The following is a 21,627-nucleotide window of genomic DNA, read 5'->3' on the forward strand; positions in this document are numbered from 1 at the left end:
GTAAACATAAATTTTACTGATATATGTTTAACTTTCAGTAACATTTAAAAATAATTCTAATGTCATTTAATATCTCTTTTCTAATGTCATTTTCCTTGAAATGCATCACACATACCTATAACAAAATGAATACAATATTTATATGTGCATTTAAAATAAATAGTACATACTATATTCATGTATGAAAAATTAATAGATTTTTGTAGAAAAATTAATAGATTTAAATTTCATAATCAAATAAAAAAATTTTTGCTTTAAGCAGTTACAATATATTATGGTCAAACAAAAATGTTTAAAGTTTGAGCAAAAATTTAATAAAATACTAAAATTATTAATATTTTTATAAAATAAAACTCTATAAAAATAACTATATATTACAATAGTTTGCGATATGATTGATAAGAACAACTTAATTATTATAAATAATTTATCCACAATTTAAAATAATTTACTCTTAGTAAAAATATAATAAAGAAGCATAATTAAATTTTTAAAAATAAAAACAAATATTACTCACTTTAGAATTCTTTGCAACTTCAAAATCTCTTGGCATGGCGGCAAGCCATTTCTTACGTATTGGGAAATCCAAAATCTCATACTTTTGTACCATCAACTTTGTAAAATCCTCTGCAGTTTGGTACACAGCACTCATATGCAATTATTCATAACACTAAGAATTAAATTAATGCTGACATTTATAACATTTGTAGAATAAATATAAATTTTATGAAGAACGTTGACATCAGAACACCGACGGTTGTTTACAAATTCAAATCAAAAATATTCGCCAATTGGCTGAATGCCGACACAGGTTATAATACTTAAGAATATCGCCAATGGCTCGTTTGATCAGATTCGGAGTTTTTCGTAAAAGTAGCTACCCTGACTGGTTTCCCTCTGGGCCTAACTCTACTACGTCATCATCGCCTATAGTAACCCGTTGTGGGGCTTGATTCCTCTCTAGGAGGTATTGATTCATTGCACACACTGAATTTTCACAGATGGCGCTTCTGGCGTCAGAATACCGAACCGAGCAATTCCCTTCGTTAGTTACATATTCCTAGAACTTGAGATTCTTTTCCTCTCTATATTCCTTGGTTCTTGCACGCTGGCCAGAAAATTAGAACGTTGCATGTGATTGCAGACGCGAAGGGGTTAATGACAAATTACACCTTTCATTTGAATTGAATCTTAAGATTAGAATACTACAGTAAAAGTAAAAATTAAAGCAAAAACGGGGTTTTCCGACTTTTGTTGATTTGTTTATTTTTGTTGAGAAAGGAGGTGTCCAAAATACAATTCGAAAATATTTTAACGGCCCCCGACTAACATTTTGTAATGTAATTTTAAAATATCGCAAACAAATACTTTTTTCTTTTACAAATATTATTTACTTATATTGTTTAAAGTTTGGGTAGATATTACAGAAAAAAGACAAGATCACGGATATAAAGAAACGTTTAATAGGTTATTTTTAAAAAATTGTTTCTTAAAAAAATTAAGAATGTATGGCAGTAACAAAGTAAAAGAAAATAATAAAAAATATGTGAATATGAAGAAATATTATCATGCTTGTAGTTGAGCGAGATGGCTGCACGTGAACATTTTGATATTCATAAACGTGGATGTTGTCTGATACGTTGAATGATTTTATGACTCTGGCATTTCACCAGTAGCAAATAACTGTGCTATAAAAACTTGTTTTTTGTTCAGAATGCTCTTTAATGTCTTTAACGATTGTTCGGTGCCTCTTGCACTCACAAGAACTTTCTTCGTCTGCAAAACTTCCCTCAATTCCACGTTATCCGTGGAAGAATACTTCATCAAAGTTTCCTCAGCCAATTTCAGTGAACTTTCGTCAATCGGTGATCGCGAAAATACCTTGTTGTTTATAGATAATGGTTTCATTTCCATCTTTTCATGTGCCATGCCAGGCTCAAAGTATAAATTTTCGAATTTCCCCAAAACGGCAAATCTGTGATAGGTCACAACAGCTCGTTTGGAGAGAGTTCTATATTTATATATTTGGAAGGGTACGATGTCAAGTACCTCATACTGATTATAAAATCTCAACTTGACACAAAACCTCCAAAATTCAATGCACAAAGAAGCGGGGGAAAACAGTTTTTCCTCTGGTATGTCATACTGTTTACCTTTTTTAATTACGTATTCCGCAACTTCAGCAACATGAAGGAAAAGTTTTATAAAACTACTCTTGAACATGAGTCCTTCAACTTTTCGACCAGGTTTTTCAATTATGTCTTCGTCTTCCGCCCATAATATCAACACACGCAGAGCGCTCTTGACAATGTTGGGATCACCACACAGATAATTATAATAATTCCATTCGTAAGATTCCGAGAAATTAGGTAACCTGTAGTTAGAATCCGTTGATTTAATTTGCTGGTCCATTTTCGCAATAATTGGTGAAAACAGCGACTCTTGAGTAGGCACTTTTTTAACTTTAATGTTTGCCAAGTAATCCGATACCGTCCATGGAAAGCTCAGCATTTTCCCATCGCCATCACGATATGTTACTACATACCAAGCTGAAGCTTTGCGTAACATACCTAGGTAAGCTTCGTTGATGTCACTGATCCCCTTGAATTCTTCTAAAAATTCTTCTCGCATACTTTTAGCTAGTCTCTTGATGCATCGCACAACAATTTTTTCAATTTCTGCTTTGTCTCTTCTCTCCTGAAATCGGCAATGTAGGTTTGTGAAGGCACCAGAAAATACTTCTGCTTCGTGTTGTATTCCGTAGTTTCTTAGTACAGTTCTGAATAGCGAGTTGTACTTGTTTCTTGACTTGACAGCATCTTCTCTATATATTTCCCATCCGGGAAATATTAAATCTTGGTCTACCTATTCAATAAAATAATAAAGAATTGAATAAAAAGACACGTAAAACACTTTATTTTAAGGTATTGGTATAAAAGGTGTTGAAAATTAGTTTTAAAAAATCCTAATTGATACAGAATGTGTTAGCATAAGATACGCATACAAAAATTTGCATACGATGACTTTCTCTTTAGAAATGAGCTGATTATTTATTCCGAAATAACGACGGAAAAAGTACATAAATAAAAAATATATGTCTGTTATTAAGTCAGACTCCATAACGTTAGCAGCGTCGTGGCCCCTTTGCAATGGAGTCTCACCAAAAATGGCCCCCCAGGGGCACAGTCTTGTGTGACGGGTACGGCGCACCCGGGGCCCCGAGATGGACCTTAGCATTCTTCCATTTCTCCCTTGCGACGGTCCTGTTTTGAGTTTCCGACTTCTCATCAAGTATTTATATTGACCTAGTGAGTGAATATTATTTTTTTATTTTGTACAAAACACTGTTTATCATTTACAGACTATGGAATTCTACGTTTTTGATTCTGTTTTATTTTTTGTTGCTTCTATATATATATATATATATATACAGTGGTGGCCAAAAGTGTGGACACTTTTTGAAAGTTTCATGTTTTTCAACTTTGTGTGCTTGTAGAATATATCAACTTTCACTTAAATACAAACGTTTATAGATCGAATTTAAGGTAATTTAATGTAAAATTTAATAATAAATACAGTATTACAATATCTGTATTACAAAAAAGGTTATGCAACATATAGTCAGATCTATCTTAGATTTGCATTTTTTTAAAGTGATGCTTACACAATCAATACTTAGTAGGATAACCCTTATTTTTTAAGACAGCTTCACAGCGTCTTTTCATCGAGTGAACGAGTGTTTGGAGTTCTTCTTTCGTAATCACATGGTGCCAAGAATCAATTATAGCTTCAATAAGTTGTCTTTTATTGGATGGACGTTTTTTTCGTACAAGAATTTTCAAACATCGCCACAAATTTTAAATTGGATTGAGATCAGGGCTGTTTCCTGGCCATGGTAATATATCTATGCCTTTATTTTGAAAGCATGCTTTGCATACTTTTGCTGTGTGGCATGGAGCTGAATCCTGCTGAAAAATAAATGGTGCGCTGTTGGAGAAGAGATCCCTGATTGAAGGTATCAATTTTGGTTTCAGGGCAGTTTCGATGTATTTTTTGCAATCACTTGAATTCGGCCCACACCATCTGCAGACATACATGCCAAAATCATGTCATTTGTTGGATTTTTTGTAGTTGCTTCAATGCAATCAGGATGAAGCGCTTCGCCTACTCTACGTCTCACGTATTTTCTACCATCACTTCCAAAGAGCGATATTTTACTCTCGTCACTCCAGATTACTAGCTTCCATTGATTTTCTGACCATTTAATGTCTTCTTTTGCCGACTTAACTCGTTTTTCGCGTTGCTTTTGATGTAAATATGGTTTTTTCCTTGGAATTCTAGCTTGTAGTTCAAATCCTGATAACCTTCTTCTTATTGTTTTTGAACTTACTGCAATACCAGCTGCATTCATTTCACATCTAATGGCATCTGATGACATTTTTCTATCTTGAAGGCATAGCCATTTAATTTTTCTATCGGTAGTAGCACTTGTGCATTTTTTTCGGCCTGATTTGGCATCCTGAATGCCAAAAAATACATCGAAACTGTCCTGAAACCAAAATTGACACCTTCCATCAGGGATCTCTTCCCCAACAACGCTCCATTTATTTTTCAGCAGTATTCAGCTCCATGCCACACAGCAAAAGTATGCAAAGCATGCTTTCAAAATAAAGGCATAGATATATTACCATGGCCAGGAAACAGCCCTGATCTCAATCCAATTGAAAATTTGTGGCGACGTTTGAAAATTCTTGTACGAAAAAAACGTCCATCCAATAAAAGACAACTAAGTGAAGCTATAATTGATTCTTTGCACCATGTGATTACGAAAGATGAACTCCAAACACTCGTTCACTCGATGAAAAGACGCTGTGAAGCTGTCTTAAAAAATAAGGGTTATCCTATTAAGTATTGATTGTGTAAGTATCACTTTAAAAAAATACAAATCTATGATAGATCTTACTAGTAATTGCATAACTTTTTTTATAACACAGATATTGTAATACTGTATTTATTATTAAATTCTACATTAAATTACCTTCAATTTGACATATAAACGTTTATATTTAAGTGAAAATTAATATATTCTACAAGCACACAAAGTTGAAAAACATGAAACTTTCAAAAAGTGTCCACACTTTTGGCCACCACTGTATATATATATATATATATATATATAATAAATTTGTTACACTTTATTTGTTATCTATGTTCACTCTTGTCGTGGTTGCCACATTTACTGGTAAGGGTATTTCGTCTTGGCTCGGTGCTACATCGAACCTTGACAAGTACGGGAAGAAATCACCGGCGTGTTTGCCGTGCGTGGAGACCTGTGTCCTTGGAAAAGGGGATCCTGGTACCCCAACACACTGATTTGGCCCCTGCTTCAGGTAAACAGGAGGTGCACATTGGCCTGTGTGCATCAATCGGCTAGTTGCAAACGGCATCTGTTGGCTAGGGTCAAGCCCGGGGTCACTTACTGAGCACCTCGTTAAGGGTGGAGGCTGCTTCAGGGGTGACTTTCGGGCGTATAGCTGTTGGTTAGAACCGGTGTTTAGGAGACATATTCATATTTGTTACTTACATCCCCAAGTTGGACTCCGTGGTGGGTGATGCCGCTGATAGTCGAAGTTTGTCTAATTTTCTATAGCTGAAAATGAACAGGTGTTTAGTTCTGCTCACCGAAACAAAAGCGGAACATCAACCCCTTCACCTAGTTTTATCCTGGCAAAATGCCCAAATTACGACCTTTCTAAAGCGAAATTTCTTATACTAAGTTCTACTGAAAAGAAATTGTCTTCAATGTCACCATTCCCAGTGGGGTAAGGAAACATGCTCTCGTTGTGGCCAAACTGGGCACACATACCAATCGTGTTCTTCTCCAGAAAAATGCATAAACTCCAATGAACCTCACTCTGCCAGTTCTCGTCGTTGTTCAAAATGGAAGCAAAAGAGAAACAAATTCTTAATATTAAAGTAATGCAGAACCTTTCATATTATGAAGCAAAAGAGAAATTTTTAAGCTCGCGACCTCGTCCTAACGTTTCCTATGCGGCAATAGTATCAAACCCAAAAACGACAAAATCTATAAGCATTCAATGTGATGTAAAAGATACTCAAACCCTTAATACCATATCACCTAAGAAAGCTTCCAATCTAAAATCTATTCCGGCAAAGCAACAGAAACTATCGAACTCAATATCCCATCGATCACAACAAGCACAAAACTCAGTACAGTCTACTCCGACTCAATAAACACAACCCCAAAATAATGCTGAAAATAGTCAATATTTGAAATTAACTCCACAATTGGTAAGCGTTTTGCATAAAAAGTTAACACATTCTCCATTAGTTAGTAAACCAAAATACGTATCAAGAAGCAGACAAAACCGATTTAATAAAAATGGTAAAAAACTTTCTAACACACAGGAACAATGTGCAGAATCGGATGCGATGAGCACTGACGAGAATTGTGCAGATGAGCATAATATTTCTAGAACGATAATTGAAAAGGGGATGGTAACGCCGCCAAACCTAAGTCCTAAGAAAGCAAAATCTAAAATTGCTAAATAATGATTAATAAAATTTTATCTTGGAATTGTCGTGGGTTTTATAGCAATTTGCCAGATATCAAAACTATTATTGACAGCCATACTCCTATATGCTTTGCTTTGCAAGCAACTTTTTTGAAAACTTCTCATAAAGCAGCTATAAAGTTTTATGCTCACATTAGAAATGATTTTATACACGGAAATAAAGCATGTGGAGGAGTTTCACTTCTCAAATCCAAATATCCATTTTCTGTTATTCCATTAAGTACCTACAACATTACAAACTATTGCTGCCCAAATAATAGTTAAATCTCTAATTACTGTTTGCTGTTTATACTGACCTCCAAATAAATCAATTCCACAGCTCGACATAGAAGATCTTGTCAATCAACTACCGACTCCATACGTAATAATTGGTGATTTAAATGGCCACAACACACTTTGGGGAAGTAATTTTTCTAATCCTCGTGGTCTTCAAATAGAAAAATTGATAGACGATTTTCAACTTTGCTTACTCAATACAAATGAAATAACCCATTTTCACTTTCCCTCCAGAACTTACCACTCTATAGACCTCGCTATCTGCTCTCATATTTTCCCATTTTTAAAGCTTTCAATGGAAGATGACCTTTACCTAAGTGATCATTTTCTTCAAATAATAAACATTTCTCAATCAAACTCATACAATATACAGCGAATTCCAAAATGACGTATATCTGATGCAAATTGGTATGTATTTCAGTCATCTATTGCATTAAATTCAGAACTCATAAGTAATACTAATATTGATCATGCAACACAATACGTAACTAATGCAATTATCTCAGCAGCTGAAAAATCTATACCTTATACATCTCCGGAATTACCTAAGCAACCAAAGCCCTGGTGGAATCATAAATGCCTGCTAATTCCAAAAGCGCAAAAAAAGGCTTGGAGGAATTTCCGTAAATTCCCTACAGTTGAAAACTTAATTAAATTAAAAAAAGCTCGCTCTTTAGCCCGTAGAACCGGTCGTCAAAGCCAAAGAAAATCCTGAGTAACTTATGTCAGTAAAATCAATAATAATACTCCTTCAAAAGAAATATGGAAAATAATCAAAGCAATATCCGGACATTACTCTAATTTATCTATCCCACATTTAGAAATAAATGGCAGCAAAATAACAGATTTAAAAGAAATAACAAATACTCTTGTCAAAATTTTTCGAATGCTTCAAGTCGAAATAACTACTCTCAAGCTTTTAAAAACTACAGGTCCCAAGCAGGAAAAAAATTATTCTCTGAAACCATCTCTATTACCAATTGACGATTCTATATTGCAGCTATTCAACTACATCTGGACAAAAAAAGTGTTTCCTACAGCATGGCGAAGATCATATGTCACACCTATTCCCAAACCCAGCAAAGACACAAAAAACCCAACTAATTATCGACCTATTGCTCTAACCCGTTGTCTGTGCAAACTACTGGAACGAATTATAAATAATAGATAAATACATGTACTCGAATCTTGTAACATTTTATCTTGCGGACAAAGTGGTGTTAGAAAATGTCACTCAACAATAGATGATATACCCATACTTGAAACAGAAATACGAGAAGCCTTTTTTAAAACGACAACATTTAGTAGCTGTCTTTTTTTACATGGAAAAGGCTTATGATCGCACTTGGAAGAACGGTATTTTGAAAGATCTCATCGTGTACAATATAACCGGTAATATGTTTTATTTTATTCAAAATTTTCTAACAGACCGAACTTTTCAGGTCATTTCTGATATTTTCGAGCAGGAAGAAGGAGTTCAACAGGGCAGCATCATAAGTGTTACACTGTTCCTTATTAAAATTAATGAAATCTTGCTTACCACCAACAGTTGACGGCAGATTATTTGTGGATGATTTTCGTATCACGAGTAGAGCTTCGCATATGCGCACTATAGAGGGCCAACTTCAACATGCTATAAATAAGGTTTTAAAATGGGCAGATTTAAATGGTTTTATTATTTCGCCGACTAAGACGTCTTGCGTTCACTTTTGTAGGAAAAAAGGTATCCATCCTGATCCTGAAATATTTTTGAACAATTTGCTTATTCCAGTTACAAATGAAGTCAAATTTTTAGGATTGATTTTAGACTCAAAACTGACATTTAAACCTCATATCCAGCACTTAAGAAAGACATATGTGACAAAGTTAAACCTGTTAAAAAGTTTTATCAAATTGTTCATCGGGAGCAAACACAAATTCGATGATCAAACTATACAGAAGTATCATCCGCTCGAAACTAGATTATGGTTCTGCGGTTTACTCATCTGCCAGATCATCCGTTTTACGTTACTTCGACACAGTTCATAACAGTTGGCAAATGTATACCGGGCAATGGTTTTTTTAAGGTGAAGTGACATTGCCCGGTAAACCCTGGAGGACTTTTTGATGGAACTAACGCTCATTTGTGTTACATGGAGAGGAAAAAAACGAAAATCTCTCGAATCTCGGATCTTTCGTCAGCACTGTGGTTGGTGGGAGCCGGGTGCGGAATCCCTATTAACTGGCCATCAATAGGTATTTGAACCCAGGTCACCTAATTGGGAGACGAGCTGTCTATCTCTTGAGCCACCACTGCTCAATACTTACATATTTTATAACCGTCAATCATCAGCTGAGTTAATTTTGAGTTTACGACTATTAATGTTCTACTCCATAGCCTTGTAGGTTTGAACCCAATCCAGAAAACAAGGGAACACCTGGAACAAGTATTGAGAGAAATCTGCCTTCATTCACTTTTTGATAGAATTAACTCGTATTTGCGCTATATGGAGAGGAAATGCTTCTCACACTATTGTATATATATTTTGCTTTGGCTATATTAATACAATATTAGAAAGCACTATTTTTTCGGATGGAATCGTGCGAGCTGATGACGAGATTACATCTTTTCCTGATTATATTTTCCATTTTTTTTTCATTTGCGAATATTTTTTTAAAAAAACATTTTTTCTTCCTCTTTAATAAATCTTTATATCTTTTTCCTTGTTTTCTCTATATTTTAAACTGCATAATATAGATATATATGCGCGTATGCGATAAAATATGAAAATTTAGATTAGAGTAAGAAATATGCTTACCTGTACATCACGATATGTAATGCTAGCGTATTCATTCTCAGACTCAAAGTCTTTAATCACACGAAACATTCGCCCAGTGCTTTTGTTGATCTGTACGTCTCTTTATCGTTCCTCGCCATAAAATCTGGGAATTTTTTTGGACGCTCTCTTCCTTCTAATGACTCACTCACACCAGTCTTTGCAAAATCAACAGCACATGCAAACTTGTTGGCTAGTGTGATACATACAGGGGAGAATATGTCATCCTGGTCAGCATGAGCAAGATGAGCACTTGCAATTTGGCCAACTTGATCATTTTCTATGTAATTTATCAAACACTCAATCATGTCCTTAACCTGAAAATTCAACAAAATGCTAGGTCTTTATCCAGTAATTATTAAATAAATCTTTCTACATTCAAATTTTTTTTTTTACTTTGGTCATATCTGTTTCAGGAAAATTCTCACGTTTCTTTCACTCATAATGTGAAACTAAATGAAATTTGCACATTTTTAGATAAATGTCTAACCAATAGGGACGGATCTCGTTTGGTCGATTATAGCTCTATATCTTAATGCTGTATCGGTTAAAAAACACTCGGAATAAAGTTTTTTCAAATCAATATAGGCCAAAAAAAGTACATAAATAATGAGTACAGTACTGCAGATTGAAAAAAAAAAACACTAAAATTTTCACAAGCTTACTTTAATTGGCTCTATTACTCGCATTCTTATGCGTTCTGCAACTTTCATTCGGACAATGTTGAAAGCAATTCTGAGCCTGATCCAGAAGACAAGGGAACTCCTGGATCCAGTATTTGACTTCGTAGAGGATTTTGTTTTGATGGAACTAACCAGTATTTGAGTTACATGGAGAGGGCCAAATCCTCATTAAATTTCAAATTATGAATTTCTATTTTACTTTTTTGTGCAATGTTAAAAGCAATTTATTTCAACTTAGTTGATTTTATTTTATTTTATAACCGTCGTTGAACAGCCGACCCAATTTCATGTGTTTACGACTACTAATGTTCAACTCCGTATCCTTGTATTTTTGAACCAATCCAAAAGACAAGGAAATTCCAGGATCAGTACCCCCAGAGGTATTGATTTGTTATGGGAACATGGAGGACTTTGAGACTCGACAGATTTAACGTGCATCAGTCACCATTTACTACACGGGGAGTCTTCGGCCGTAACTTAATCCCGGCCCCCGGCTTTAATCCCGTAATCCCGGCCTTAACTTAATTGATTATACGTTCTTTGGACGGGATAAGAAAAATAGTATAGTAGCAAGGAATGGATATGAATCAACAATTACGAAATCATTAACAAAACCGCGAAAGATATATACCATCACAATCAATAAATCTGAAATAATTCCAAATTCATTTTTATTTATTATTATTTGTTACCCTTTCCGGTGACTAACACTTTATTAGATAAAAATAAACACATTTTCAAAATAAAGATTAACTATATTTAGAATCATATAGCATGATGCTATTATGCGTGGCAAACTGATTAGACAGTCAAAATTTACCCCAATTTATCAAGCATTTTTTTGGCTTTTATCACTTCCTGGGAGCCGTAAAAAAGCTACAACCACCGTACCTTATGAGGGAAGTTTTGACCTCAAAGAAGCACTTCGTCCTGGCTGTCCAATTGAGTTCGTTTAGCTATCGAATCAATTTTTCAGAAATATTCGCATCAAATGACAAGGGAATAGGAGTTTTCAAACACTTTAATCTTTTAAAAAATTTCCAGGTATTTCCAAAATATCGAAAATAGGTGGGAACGTTGCTGCCAGGTGTTTTTCATAACAAAATGTGTCAAATTCTCTCCCTCCGTGAGTCACTCTATGCAGACTGAAAAGTACTTACAGTAATTTCATCTTTGTCTGGTAACGAATCTCTTGGAAAATCACCAGGCGGGTGATTGGCGGCATGAAAAATCAAATCTTTAAACCACAAAACAGTATACTCGTCACCATCTAAATCAGATCCTGCAAAAATTACAATCTGAATTACGTGCGATTCAGTGAAAATGTGTACAACATTAATCAAAAATAGAGGGTTACAAATTGTGCGAAGATGCGAAACTCGCATTCTTTTCTTTATAATTATCCCGTCATTCCCGAAGATATAAACATAATTTTTATTTCATTATACACTGAGTGACGAAATTATTATGACCTCATGATGACAGTTTTATGCAAAATGAGCTGTTGCGTCACATTGTTGCCGCTAGAAGACGAGACAACTACAAAGAGAGAATGCAAGACAAGAGAAATATCGATTGCACTGGGTTACCCGCGGAAATAAGGGTAAAAAACTTGATTTCGAATACGGGATGATAGTAGGATTTTGAAGCGTCGGAACCAGTATCAGCAAAACGGCTGCACTTGTGAAGTGTTCGAGAGCAGTAGTTAATAATGTCTACAGAGAATGGATTACCTAGCAGAAAACCGGGTCAAACCGTCGGTCTTGTGGTCGTCACAGACTACTTACTGAATGCTTGAGCTGAAAGGAGACTTGCTAGAGTTATTTAGTGCAACAGTAAGTCAAATAGCGAGGAATTTTAACGTCTCTGAACAATCAGTGCGCCGCAAATTACACCGTATTGCTTATGGGAGCCAACGACCTATTCAAAAGCTTCTGCTGTCAGCTTTGAACAAGACCAGAAGTCTTCAGTTTGCAAAAGAACATAAAGATTGGACAGTAGATGACTGGAAAAGGGTCATCTGGTCTCATGAATCGCGTTTTCAAATACACCTTGCAGATGGTGCAATTGATTCGGATATGGCAAAAACAGCAGGAAAGCATAATCCCCAACTGCATTCCCATAACACTTCAAGCTGGTGGAGGCAATGTTATGATTTGGTGGATGTTTTATTGGCATGGCATGGGTGTTTTTATTTCTGTGGAACAACGTCTGAATGCCCAAGGGTACTTAAGCGTTATCGCAGATCAAATACATCCTGTTATGTTAATGGTGTACTCTGTCGGGGATGGATACTTACAGCAAGACAATGCTCCTTTCAATATAGCTCGTATTGTCGTCAGATGGTTCGAAGAACATAACGATGACATTATCTTGCTTGACACTGCTGACCCGCACAATCACAAGATCTCAAACCAACTGAGAATTTGTGGGATGAGATCGAACGGGGCATGAGGCAGCTGAGCAATCCAATCTGACGGAACTGAAAAGTTCAGTTCATGAGATAGGTTGTCAGATTCCTCCTACCACCTACCAACATATCATAGAATCAATGCCAAGAAAAGAGGGGCAGTGTGGATGGTGTTTTTAATATAAATGTAAACAATCTCAAACTCCATACCTACTACTCTAGTTTCTGTTAGAAAGTTTGCAACTGCTTACTACAGCTTATTCTGCGAGGCGATATTTTCGTACGGAAAGAAGTAAATTAGATAATTTCTGAGCTGAAATCTGCCGTATTTCATAAGATATTAATGTTATTAAGTAATTCTAGTGAGTTTGAAGTGAAAATTTGATTTAGTTATTTATAGATATATTGTTAAAAAAAGGTGACGTGGTTGCTAGATTTTGAATAACTCGCTTTTTTGGTAGTCCTGATTTGGTCTCTTTCCATTTGTTTATTACTGTTTGTTTTTGTTGCAAGCTGTGCACCCTCTTACGTTAGTGTTAGCACCTTTAGCATTGTAAATACAAGCATTGTAAACTCAATCAATAAGTAATCAAATACCACGTTTGCAAGAATCTCAACACTGAACTTTCACACATACTATAAAAATTTAAATACTTTTAAAATTTATTCCATCATATGTATGTACAGTGCACCAACGAAAAAAAGGACCATCCTGAATAACTTTTGATTTTAATGATCGGACTTTCACGTTTTAGGATTCAAACTTAATGGTTCGAGGGGGTGACCTCAAATATGCTAATTATTAAGTGCAGACGATATTTTAAGTTACGAAATCAGACACAAAATGTACTTTCTCTGAATTAACATACCTTTCGGATTATGACCCCCAAAATATAAGGGGTAGCCGCAATCTGGTCCCCATAGTTTGGTTAGGAGCACGCTCCAAAGTTTGGACTCCAAAGAAATTGAATTTCCAAAAAGTCAGTCACTTAAAATTACATTTCTCAGGAACTATTTGACCGATTTCGCTCAAATTTTGTATTTTTCCCGGTAAAGTTACATTCTTTAAAATTATGCAAAAAACTTAATGAATACCTTACAATTCAAATTTTTTCGACCATTATTAAATAAAATAATAAAAAATAATAAATATTTATTAGAAGTTATTTTTTGCATTGAATTAATTATCTTTGGATAAACGATGTTTATTATTGGGTGTAAAAAATTTTCAATTCGCTTAAAAAGTTCTCGATATAGCGAAATACGCAAAAAGTAAAATTAACATTAAGGGTTCCATACTATTGGAACCATATATCCCAGATTGCGGCTACTCCCTATATTTTGCGGGTCAGAAATCCGAATCTGTTGGAAAAAAAGGTACGTTTATTCTGAGAAAGTACGTTTTGTGAATGATTACGTAACTTAAAATATCGTCTGCACTTAATAATTCGTATATTTGAAGCCACATTAAGTTCGAGTCCGTTTTTTTTTCTGCGCACTGTACACCCAAACCTATTCTTTACAAAAGCCCTTAATAAAATTTTTTACATTATCAAATGATAGTGGCTTAAGTTTAAAATTTATTTTTCAAGCAATTTAATGAAATTCTAATGAGTCATAAGCATAATACTGTATGAAGTTAAACTATAAAGACTTTAATTTTCATAGAGCCAATTCGGAAATGGGTTTCGAGAATCTTTAAATCAACGTCAGGTTTTAATGTTATTTCACCAATTCAGTGAAATTATAATATATAAATTAGTTGCATAAAAATATTCCTAAAGAGCTTTAAAAGGGTTTTCAATAGCATACCTCAAATTTTACATGTTTCAGATCATACAAGATAGACCGACAGTCAAGTTACTCTCCTTTTTTATAAGAAATAAACATTTTTTTTTCTTGATGAACGAGCACAATTTATCAAGGTTTCGTTAGTACAGGTTGAAGAGGTAAACTAACCTGCCATTTCATTAGGATGAGGTCTTCTGCCGTTCTGTGGAAACACAACGCAATCTACTATGTGGCCCAGTCTTTCTACAACTTCAGGTGCATCGACAGCTGTAAACTTACGCACATCACCCGGTAAAACACAAGGATTTTTAGTTATCATCACTGGACCTGTATACAATAAGTTTTAATTTAAAATCACTTCTACTAGTTAATACTCTTAAGTTACCACAAAATATTTCCTTGCATTTTAAAATTTCTTTAACTGCATAAATTTAATTTTTTAATCGTTTTTAATCGAATTTTAATTAAATTAAACTAATTATTTTATTGTATTTTACAGAAAAAAAATTGTATAAATATTTTATTCTTTTGTTAACAATCAATGTAAGGGCTAACTTTTTATTTCAATACAAATGTAAAGCACTGTCGCGACTAAATCGAAAACAAAATCTATTCACAACTAACTCTTTATTTCTTACTACTACAAAAATGTTTCAGTTACACGGTTATACTAATTCTCACTGTCTTCTTGGCAATTAGCTTTAGCCTAATTATTTTCAAATTTAATATTGATTAAGGGGGAGAGATTTGTTTTCGGCTATTTTATCTTTCGATAAATAGCCGACCATGGTTCTCTTCCCATACTCCTAATTGTTCGTTGGGAACAATTCATTTTTAATCTGGAATTCTTGACGTTAGGACCGGGGGCATAGGCCCTCAGCCCAAGAGCTAATTAACGGTTTTTCTTGAAGAGAGAACAAGAATCTCTTGATCTCTTTGAGGGACTTTCTTTATTTTATAATTTCGGAATGTGGATGAGATTTATTGTTGTTGTTGTTGTTCATTTATGTCGCACTAGAACTGCACAATGGGCTATTGGCGACGGTCTGGGAAACATCCCTGAGGATGATCCGAAGACATGCCATCACAATTTTGATCCTCTGCAGAGGGGATGGCACCCCCGCTTCGGTAGCCCAACGACCTGCACGCGAAGTCGAGCACTTTACGGTAGCACAGTTTAACGAGGACCAACACCGCACACCCTCGGTCCCTACGCAGACTGATCCAAGTGGATCTCCCACCCGCACACTGACCGCAGCCAGTGATGCTTGACTTCGGTGATCTGATGGGAACCGTGTCTTAACGATCAGTCCACTGCGGGACTGAGATTTATTGAGATGATTATAATGAGATTTATATAATAAATAAATTTTTCCTAAACGATTTTATATATTTTTCTGGGATAAATATCTTTTCTTCATAACAAAATTAAAATGTATCTCTCACGGCTAAAAATTCTACTTAGAAATTTAAACTAAGATACAGTAAAGGATTTGGACTAAACTGCTATGAAAACTATTCTACGCAAACATTAAGAGAACTTTGTGACGTTTGTTCACCGCACATCTTTTGTTTTACCCATTACTCACTTAAGCACGTTTACTTTTAACTCCCATTGAATCCCTAAGTTTATCTCCCTATGTAAGCTATAGGCTAATTCCTTTATCTTGTTATCTACCGGTTTTCTGCATTGAGATAGACAGGTACTTTATTTACGTCGCACTAGAGCTGCACATTAAGCTATTGACGAACGACGATCTGGGAAACATCCTCGAGGATGATCCATCCAAAGACCATCGCAATTTTGATCCTCTGTTGGGGGGGAATGGCTCCCCTACTGTGGAAGCCCGAAAGTCGAGCTTTTTTACAATAGAACAGTTTAACGAGGACCAATACCGCGCACAATTTGTCTCTATGCAGGCTAATCAAAGTGGTCACCCACCCGCTTACTGACAACAGCCAGTGATGCTTGACTTCGATGTTCTACTGGGAACCGTGTCTTTACGATCAACAGACGTAAATGTCCGTTATAAAGAAAGTTCCAGTCAGATTGCAACTTTGATGTACTTGTACTTTTGATGATGATCTTTTGTTGAAAAAGGTTGCTTGTGAAATTTTTATAGAAAGGTAGCTCCCAGTCAACATTATTTTTATGTTTGTGATACAATTTTTTTATTTTATAAATTAAAAGCATCAATATAATTTTGTGGTAAACATACTTGAACATTTTGCGAATCCAGCCTCTCTTCAAGCATCACTATCAAATGTTGTGGGAAGTGGCGAATTTTAAGTTGTGATAATGTTTGCATCGATTTTTAATTTTTCCTTTCAATTTTAGGTCTGATGGAAATGAATTGTTTTTATCTTTTTTGACGCTTCTGAAACTTTATTTTTTCTCAATTATTTTACTATTTTCTTCCTTTTTAATTTTATTGTTTATGTCAAAAAGTGTTGCATAATTACACATTTGGGAAGCAATTGAAAAAAGTAATTTGTCATCGGGCACAAAATTTCAATTGAGAATTTAGCACTGTAGCTCCTCTATCCTGCTTAAATTAAAGCTCATTTCACTTAATCATGATGTTCATTTGCAATGGGTATCTCCATGGGAATGAAATGGCCGATATTCTTGCTAAGGAGGGTTTCAGGATTACAACAACTCCCTCTTCCACACTTACTTTTTTGGAGTTATACTCTCTGGAAAAATCAAAAATCTCGGAGGAGTGGAAAACACCCCCAACCCATAATTGGTACAAGGGATAAAAACCGGGTTTGTCCCTTGACCTCCCGTGTGACAGACGTACCCGGACGCGACTTTACACATTATCGACTCCCGGGCACTTCTTTGGCACCGTATTTTGAAATTCGTCAATGTTACTTTCGCCAAGTCTGGTTTCAAATTTTCTCGCGAAAATCTTCAAATATTAATTCGCGCATGTTTCACTTGCGACATACGATTTAAAAAACGCATGAGTGAACATGAGGTGTGAATAAATTTAGCTGCTTTAAAAGTTTTTGTGTATTATCATTCTCTTTTTATTCGGACTTCCTGAAACACATATTTATTTCTTACTTTTTTATATCCTTTTTAGGATAAAGTTTTGTTGTGGGTGTAGGATATATGAGTAGAATATAGCTTTATAATTATTTTTATAAATTTATTGCAAATAATTTATGGTGTCTTTATCAAGCATGTGGACGCAATATTCAATAATGCAGCAGGGTTTTGTACCTTATTGTTTAGTTTTTAAAACCTTTAATTTAAGTAACTACACAATTTATGAGTTTTAAGCATTTTCATTTTATATACGTGTAATGATGAGGAGATTGTTGCTGTCAGCTTTATACATGAATTTATTCTTTTTTACTTTTCTGACATTGATATCTATGATTAAATTTGATGTAATGATTCCCATTTGCAATGCGAATAATATTTGCTTCCAAACAATTGTACTTAGATTTGACACTTTTTTGTAAATGTTATGTCCCAAACGATAAATTCCTTCATACGTATTAGCCAACTCCACAGCTTTGGTAGCCAGGACTTAAAAATTTGTAGCAGTTAAAGTGTATTTATGAGGTGAACACAATTTTGATTAAAGAAAACTTTTTATGATTTGCAAAATAAAAATATAATGTAAACAGTAAGCATCAACTTTGACATTCTCATATCATAACTCATATCATATAAGGACAATCTGTTTATTTATTTCTGATTCATTAAAGACAAGATATTGAGTCAAATAAGAGAATCTTAACAATTTTTAAATTTAATAATTTACTTTAAAAAAAGAAAGTAGTTTTAAAGCAATATGGTTGAAAGGCTGAGGACTTACACTTTTCTCAAAAAAATTAATCGATGTTATGATAATAAAACAAAACTCTTGCGATCTCAGCGAAAGTAAAATTTTTATTACCAAATAAGAAACAATTATTACCATTCTGCAAGGAACAAATAAAATAAAATAGGTCATACAGTTTTCAGACACACAGACTGCATGACAATCTAAGAATAAATGTTTGAACTTTTAAAGCAAATTACATACAATAAAAGCTATTGTGTGAAAAAAAATTAAAAAACAAGTTGTTACAAATGAGACTATTGTATGATTCCAGCAACTTAAAAATTCTTTTGGAATTTTAAAGACTAATGAATACTATTAAATAATAACAGAAAAGTTTTCTGTGTCTCTTTTGTCTCATTTTTGAAGCAGAATATAAATTAAAATACACATTTCACTTATACTGATCCTGCTTTTCTCTGAATCGTTCTTATTAAAAAAGATTAATCGTGTTAAATTACATTACATTAAGTTAGTAAATGTGTTTTCGCACTTAGGAGAAAAAAAGGCCTAATTTTAGATTGACAATAAATGTAATAATTTTCATAGTATTTTTTCCATATCTTATTTGGAAGCCCAAAAATTGAATAAAGAAATTATAAAATATATATACCAATTGTTGAGTTATAGAATCTAATGAGCTAAAGTTGTTATAAAATTATGAATAAAAAGTTACAAGATGGATAAGTTATGAAATTAATGAAGCATAGAATGAAAGGATAAATATATGTAGCAAAATATATGATAAAATAAATTAGGAAACAATTAAAACGAAGGTAAGTAATTTCAGATATATACAAATAATAGTGATAGAAGCAAGAAAAATGGAAAATATCGGAATTTTCCCTGACAAACTTAAGAAACATTAAAAAAAGTTGAGCAGCCACAACTTTAAGTTTTAATAAATATGATTTGATGTTATAAAAAATAAATTAACTATACGAAAATAGTAGTGAATCTGTCATAGATTTGTTTCTTTATGTCATGGCTTTACTAAAAATATTTTTTCTCCTTGTTTTCATAATAGCACGCATTTTACAGAAAATATTTGAACAAATTTAATGAAAATATTTTCAAATTTTAAGGACTCTCTTATGAAGAAAATATTGTCAATCAAAAGTTGTTCAGTATAAAATATATGCAATTTTTTTAAGATATTATAAGCAGTTTGAAGAATACATATTTTTTCCAAAATAGAAACAATTGAAAACACATGGTAAAAATGAAGGAAATAAAAATAATTATTTTTCAAACTGCGTAAAATTGTTTTTAATATTTTTATCTTCAAAAATATGTACACTTAATAATGTGATGATTTATATAGGGGATTATTTTTTTAAACTTTGTTTATTAATTAAGATATTCAAAAGAAATTGATTATTCTGAAGATATAAATATTTTATTACTCCAGATTTTTATTTAATTTACAAGAATAGTTTCTATTTGAAAATTTCTTTAACCGAAATATGTATGTAATTAACTGAAATAATTGTGTGTATGAAACTTTTTCTTTATAGAAGGACGAAGTATTTTGATCTCGTTATTTGAATTTTTCTAGTCTTAAACGAGGATAAAATTTTAACTTAATTCAACAAGCAACTTTTAAAAATATCCATGAGCGCGAAGATTCGTTTATGACTTTTGCGAGTGCTGTATTGCGGCGAGTGTAGGGTTGCCTCTGAGTGAGGGTTACTAGATAAGGCGGTGAAACAGTTGACAAATAAAACCGCGGCGAGTGGAGGTGCTCGGGAGTCGACAATGTGTAAAGACGCTACCCGGACTGTTCTATCAAGGCTTTCTAGTGGACACATCAAGTGCCTCACTTTCAACGAGGGCAGGAAAACCTTCGTCACCTGCACCAAGTGCCAAATTCATCAGGCTTCTCCTGAGCACCTCTTGGATTGCATGGGACTCTCTAAGGAGAATCTCTTTAGCAATCCTCTCCTAGTCTTCGACTTCCTTTCAGTCAACGAACTCGTGGATCTTGTCTGACTCCGTCAAACAGAAAGGATAAGCGACAGCAATAGCATTGTAGCTAGTTGATCATGATAGATGATAAATCGTTCTTTGCTATAAGTTTTGCTTGTATAATAATATCGCTATAAGTTTTGTTTGTCTGCATAAAAGTGAAGAGTGTTAAACTTACCGTTCAGTATGGCGGTATCGTTTGTTGTTTCGCCTTTTAAAATATCTTTTGTATATTTAACGAATACTTCTCCTTCTTGAAGCAACCCTGTTTCATCCAGTACTCCAAACATATTTCGTCCAAGGCTGGGATCAATCGCAATATTTGCTCTCGTTTTGATATTCTCTATAAAGAGAAACATTTAATCCAATAAACTTAGAGAAACATTTAATCTAATAAACTGATAGCACTGAGTAACAAAGAGCAAATGGTTTTATTGCTGGAACTATACCTTTTTGCATAAATGAGTTTAATTTTCTTAATTGATATTTAATTTGATTTCCAAAATTTATGGCTTACTTATTTATGAAAAAAAGGGAATAATAAACTTTTAGGTTATATCACATGCATTTAAATATTTTCAAAAATTCCCAATGCATAAAAATTTATGAACATAGACAAAATCAAGCAATATATTGTTTCTAGCATCTGGTTTTGACTATATATTCCGATTTTCATTCTGGCATCCACTTATTTTTTTCTTCATGTTGTTGGTTACATTTTCTTATTCTCCAATTCATAGAGTACTATATGGTTATTAGCTCTCTCTATATATTTTCTTTGGCTATTACGAGATCTCTCCCCACCTTCCGACCGAAAGTTTGAGGCTATCTATTTATTGCTATGGTAAAAAGAATAAAATTATTTCTAAAACGAGAGAATTGAAGAAATGACATGACTTACTCAACCTATAGCAATGTGAAACAATTAATCTTATTTCCTATTGATTTCATTCTCGACTGGCAGTACGTTGTTTTGCTTTTGGGTGCATAATGCGTCGAACCCACTAATTTGTTATCTGTAATTCTCTAGTTAATCGTAAAGTCATCGAAAATTGGTCTAGCGACAATATGGTGGGGATATATATATACAATATGGACCAGAAAAAAGCGCCACAATAACTCGACAATTTGGCAAAATCAGCAAAAAAATACGGCGTGTGCAGAATGATTGATTTATGCAGAGTGGTTTTCTAAATACAGTTCCTTGTTGAGGCGATTTTTTCTGGACACTCTGAAAATTCTGGT

The 21,627-nt window shown here is 33.9% G+C and overlaps 1 protein-coding gene across 1 annotated transcript in view; it reads right to left on the reverse strand.

The window, feature by feature from the left end:
- Positions 1–1,442: 1,442 nt before the first annotated feature.
- LOC107447299 (uncharacterized) overlaps positions 1,443–21,627 on the reverse strand; it is a 31,847-nt gene continuing 11,662 nt past the window's right edge. Inside the window, 6 exon segments of the mRNA XM_016062173.5 lie at positions 1,443–2,865; positions 9,671–9,741; positions 9,744–10,005; positions 11,532–11,653; positions 14,741–14,899; positions 20,561–20,725. Of these exon segments, the coding sequence (XP_015917659.3) occupies positions 1,651–2,865; positions 9,671–9,741; positions 9,744–10,005; positions 11,532–11,653; positions 14,741–14,899; positions 20,561–20,725 (1,994 nt within the window). The 3' untranslated portion in view covers positions 1,443–1,650.

The sequence above is a fragment of the Parasteatoda tepidariorum genome, chromosome 1 (genome assembly GCF_982258835.1).
Source record: "Parasteatoda tepidariorum strain Cologne lab strain chromosome 1, Ptep-v5.0, whole genome shotgun sequence".
NCBI classification, from domain to species: Eukaryota; Metazoa; Arthropoda; class Arachnida; order Araneae; family Theridiidae; genus Parasteatoda; species Parasteatoda tepidariorum.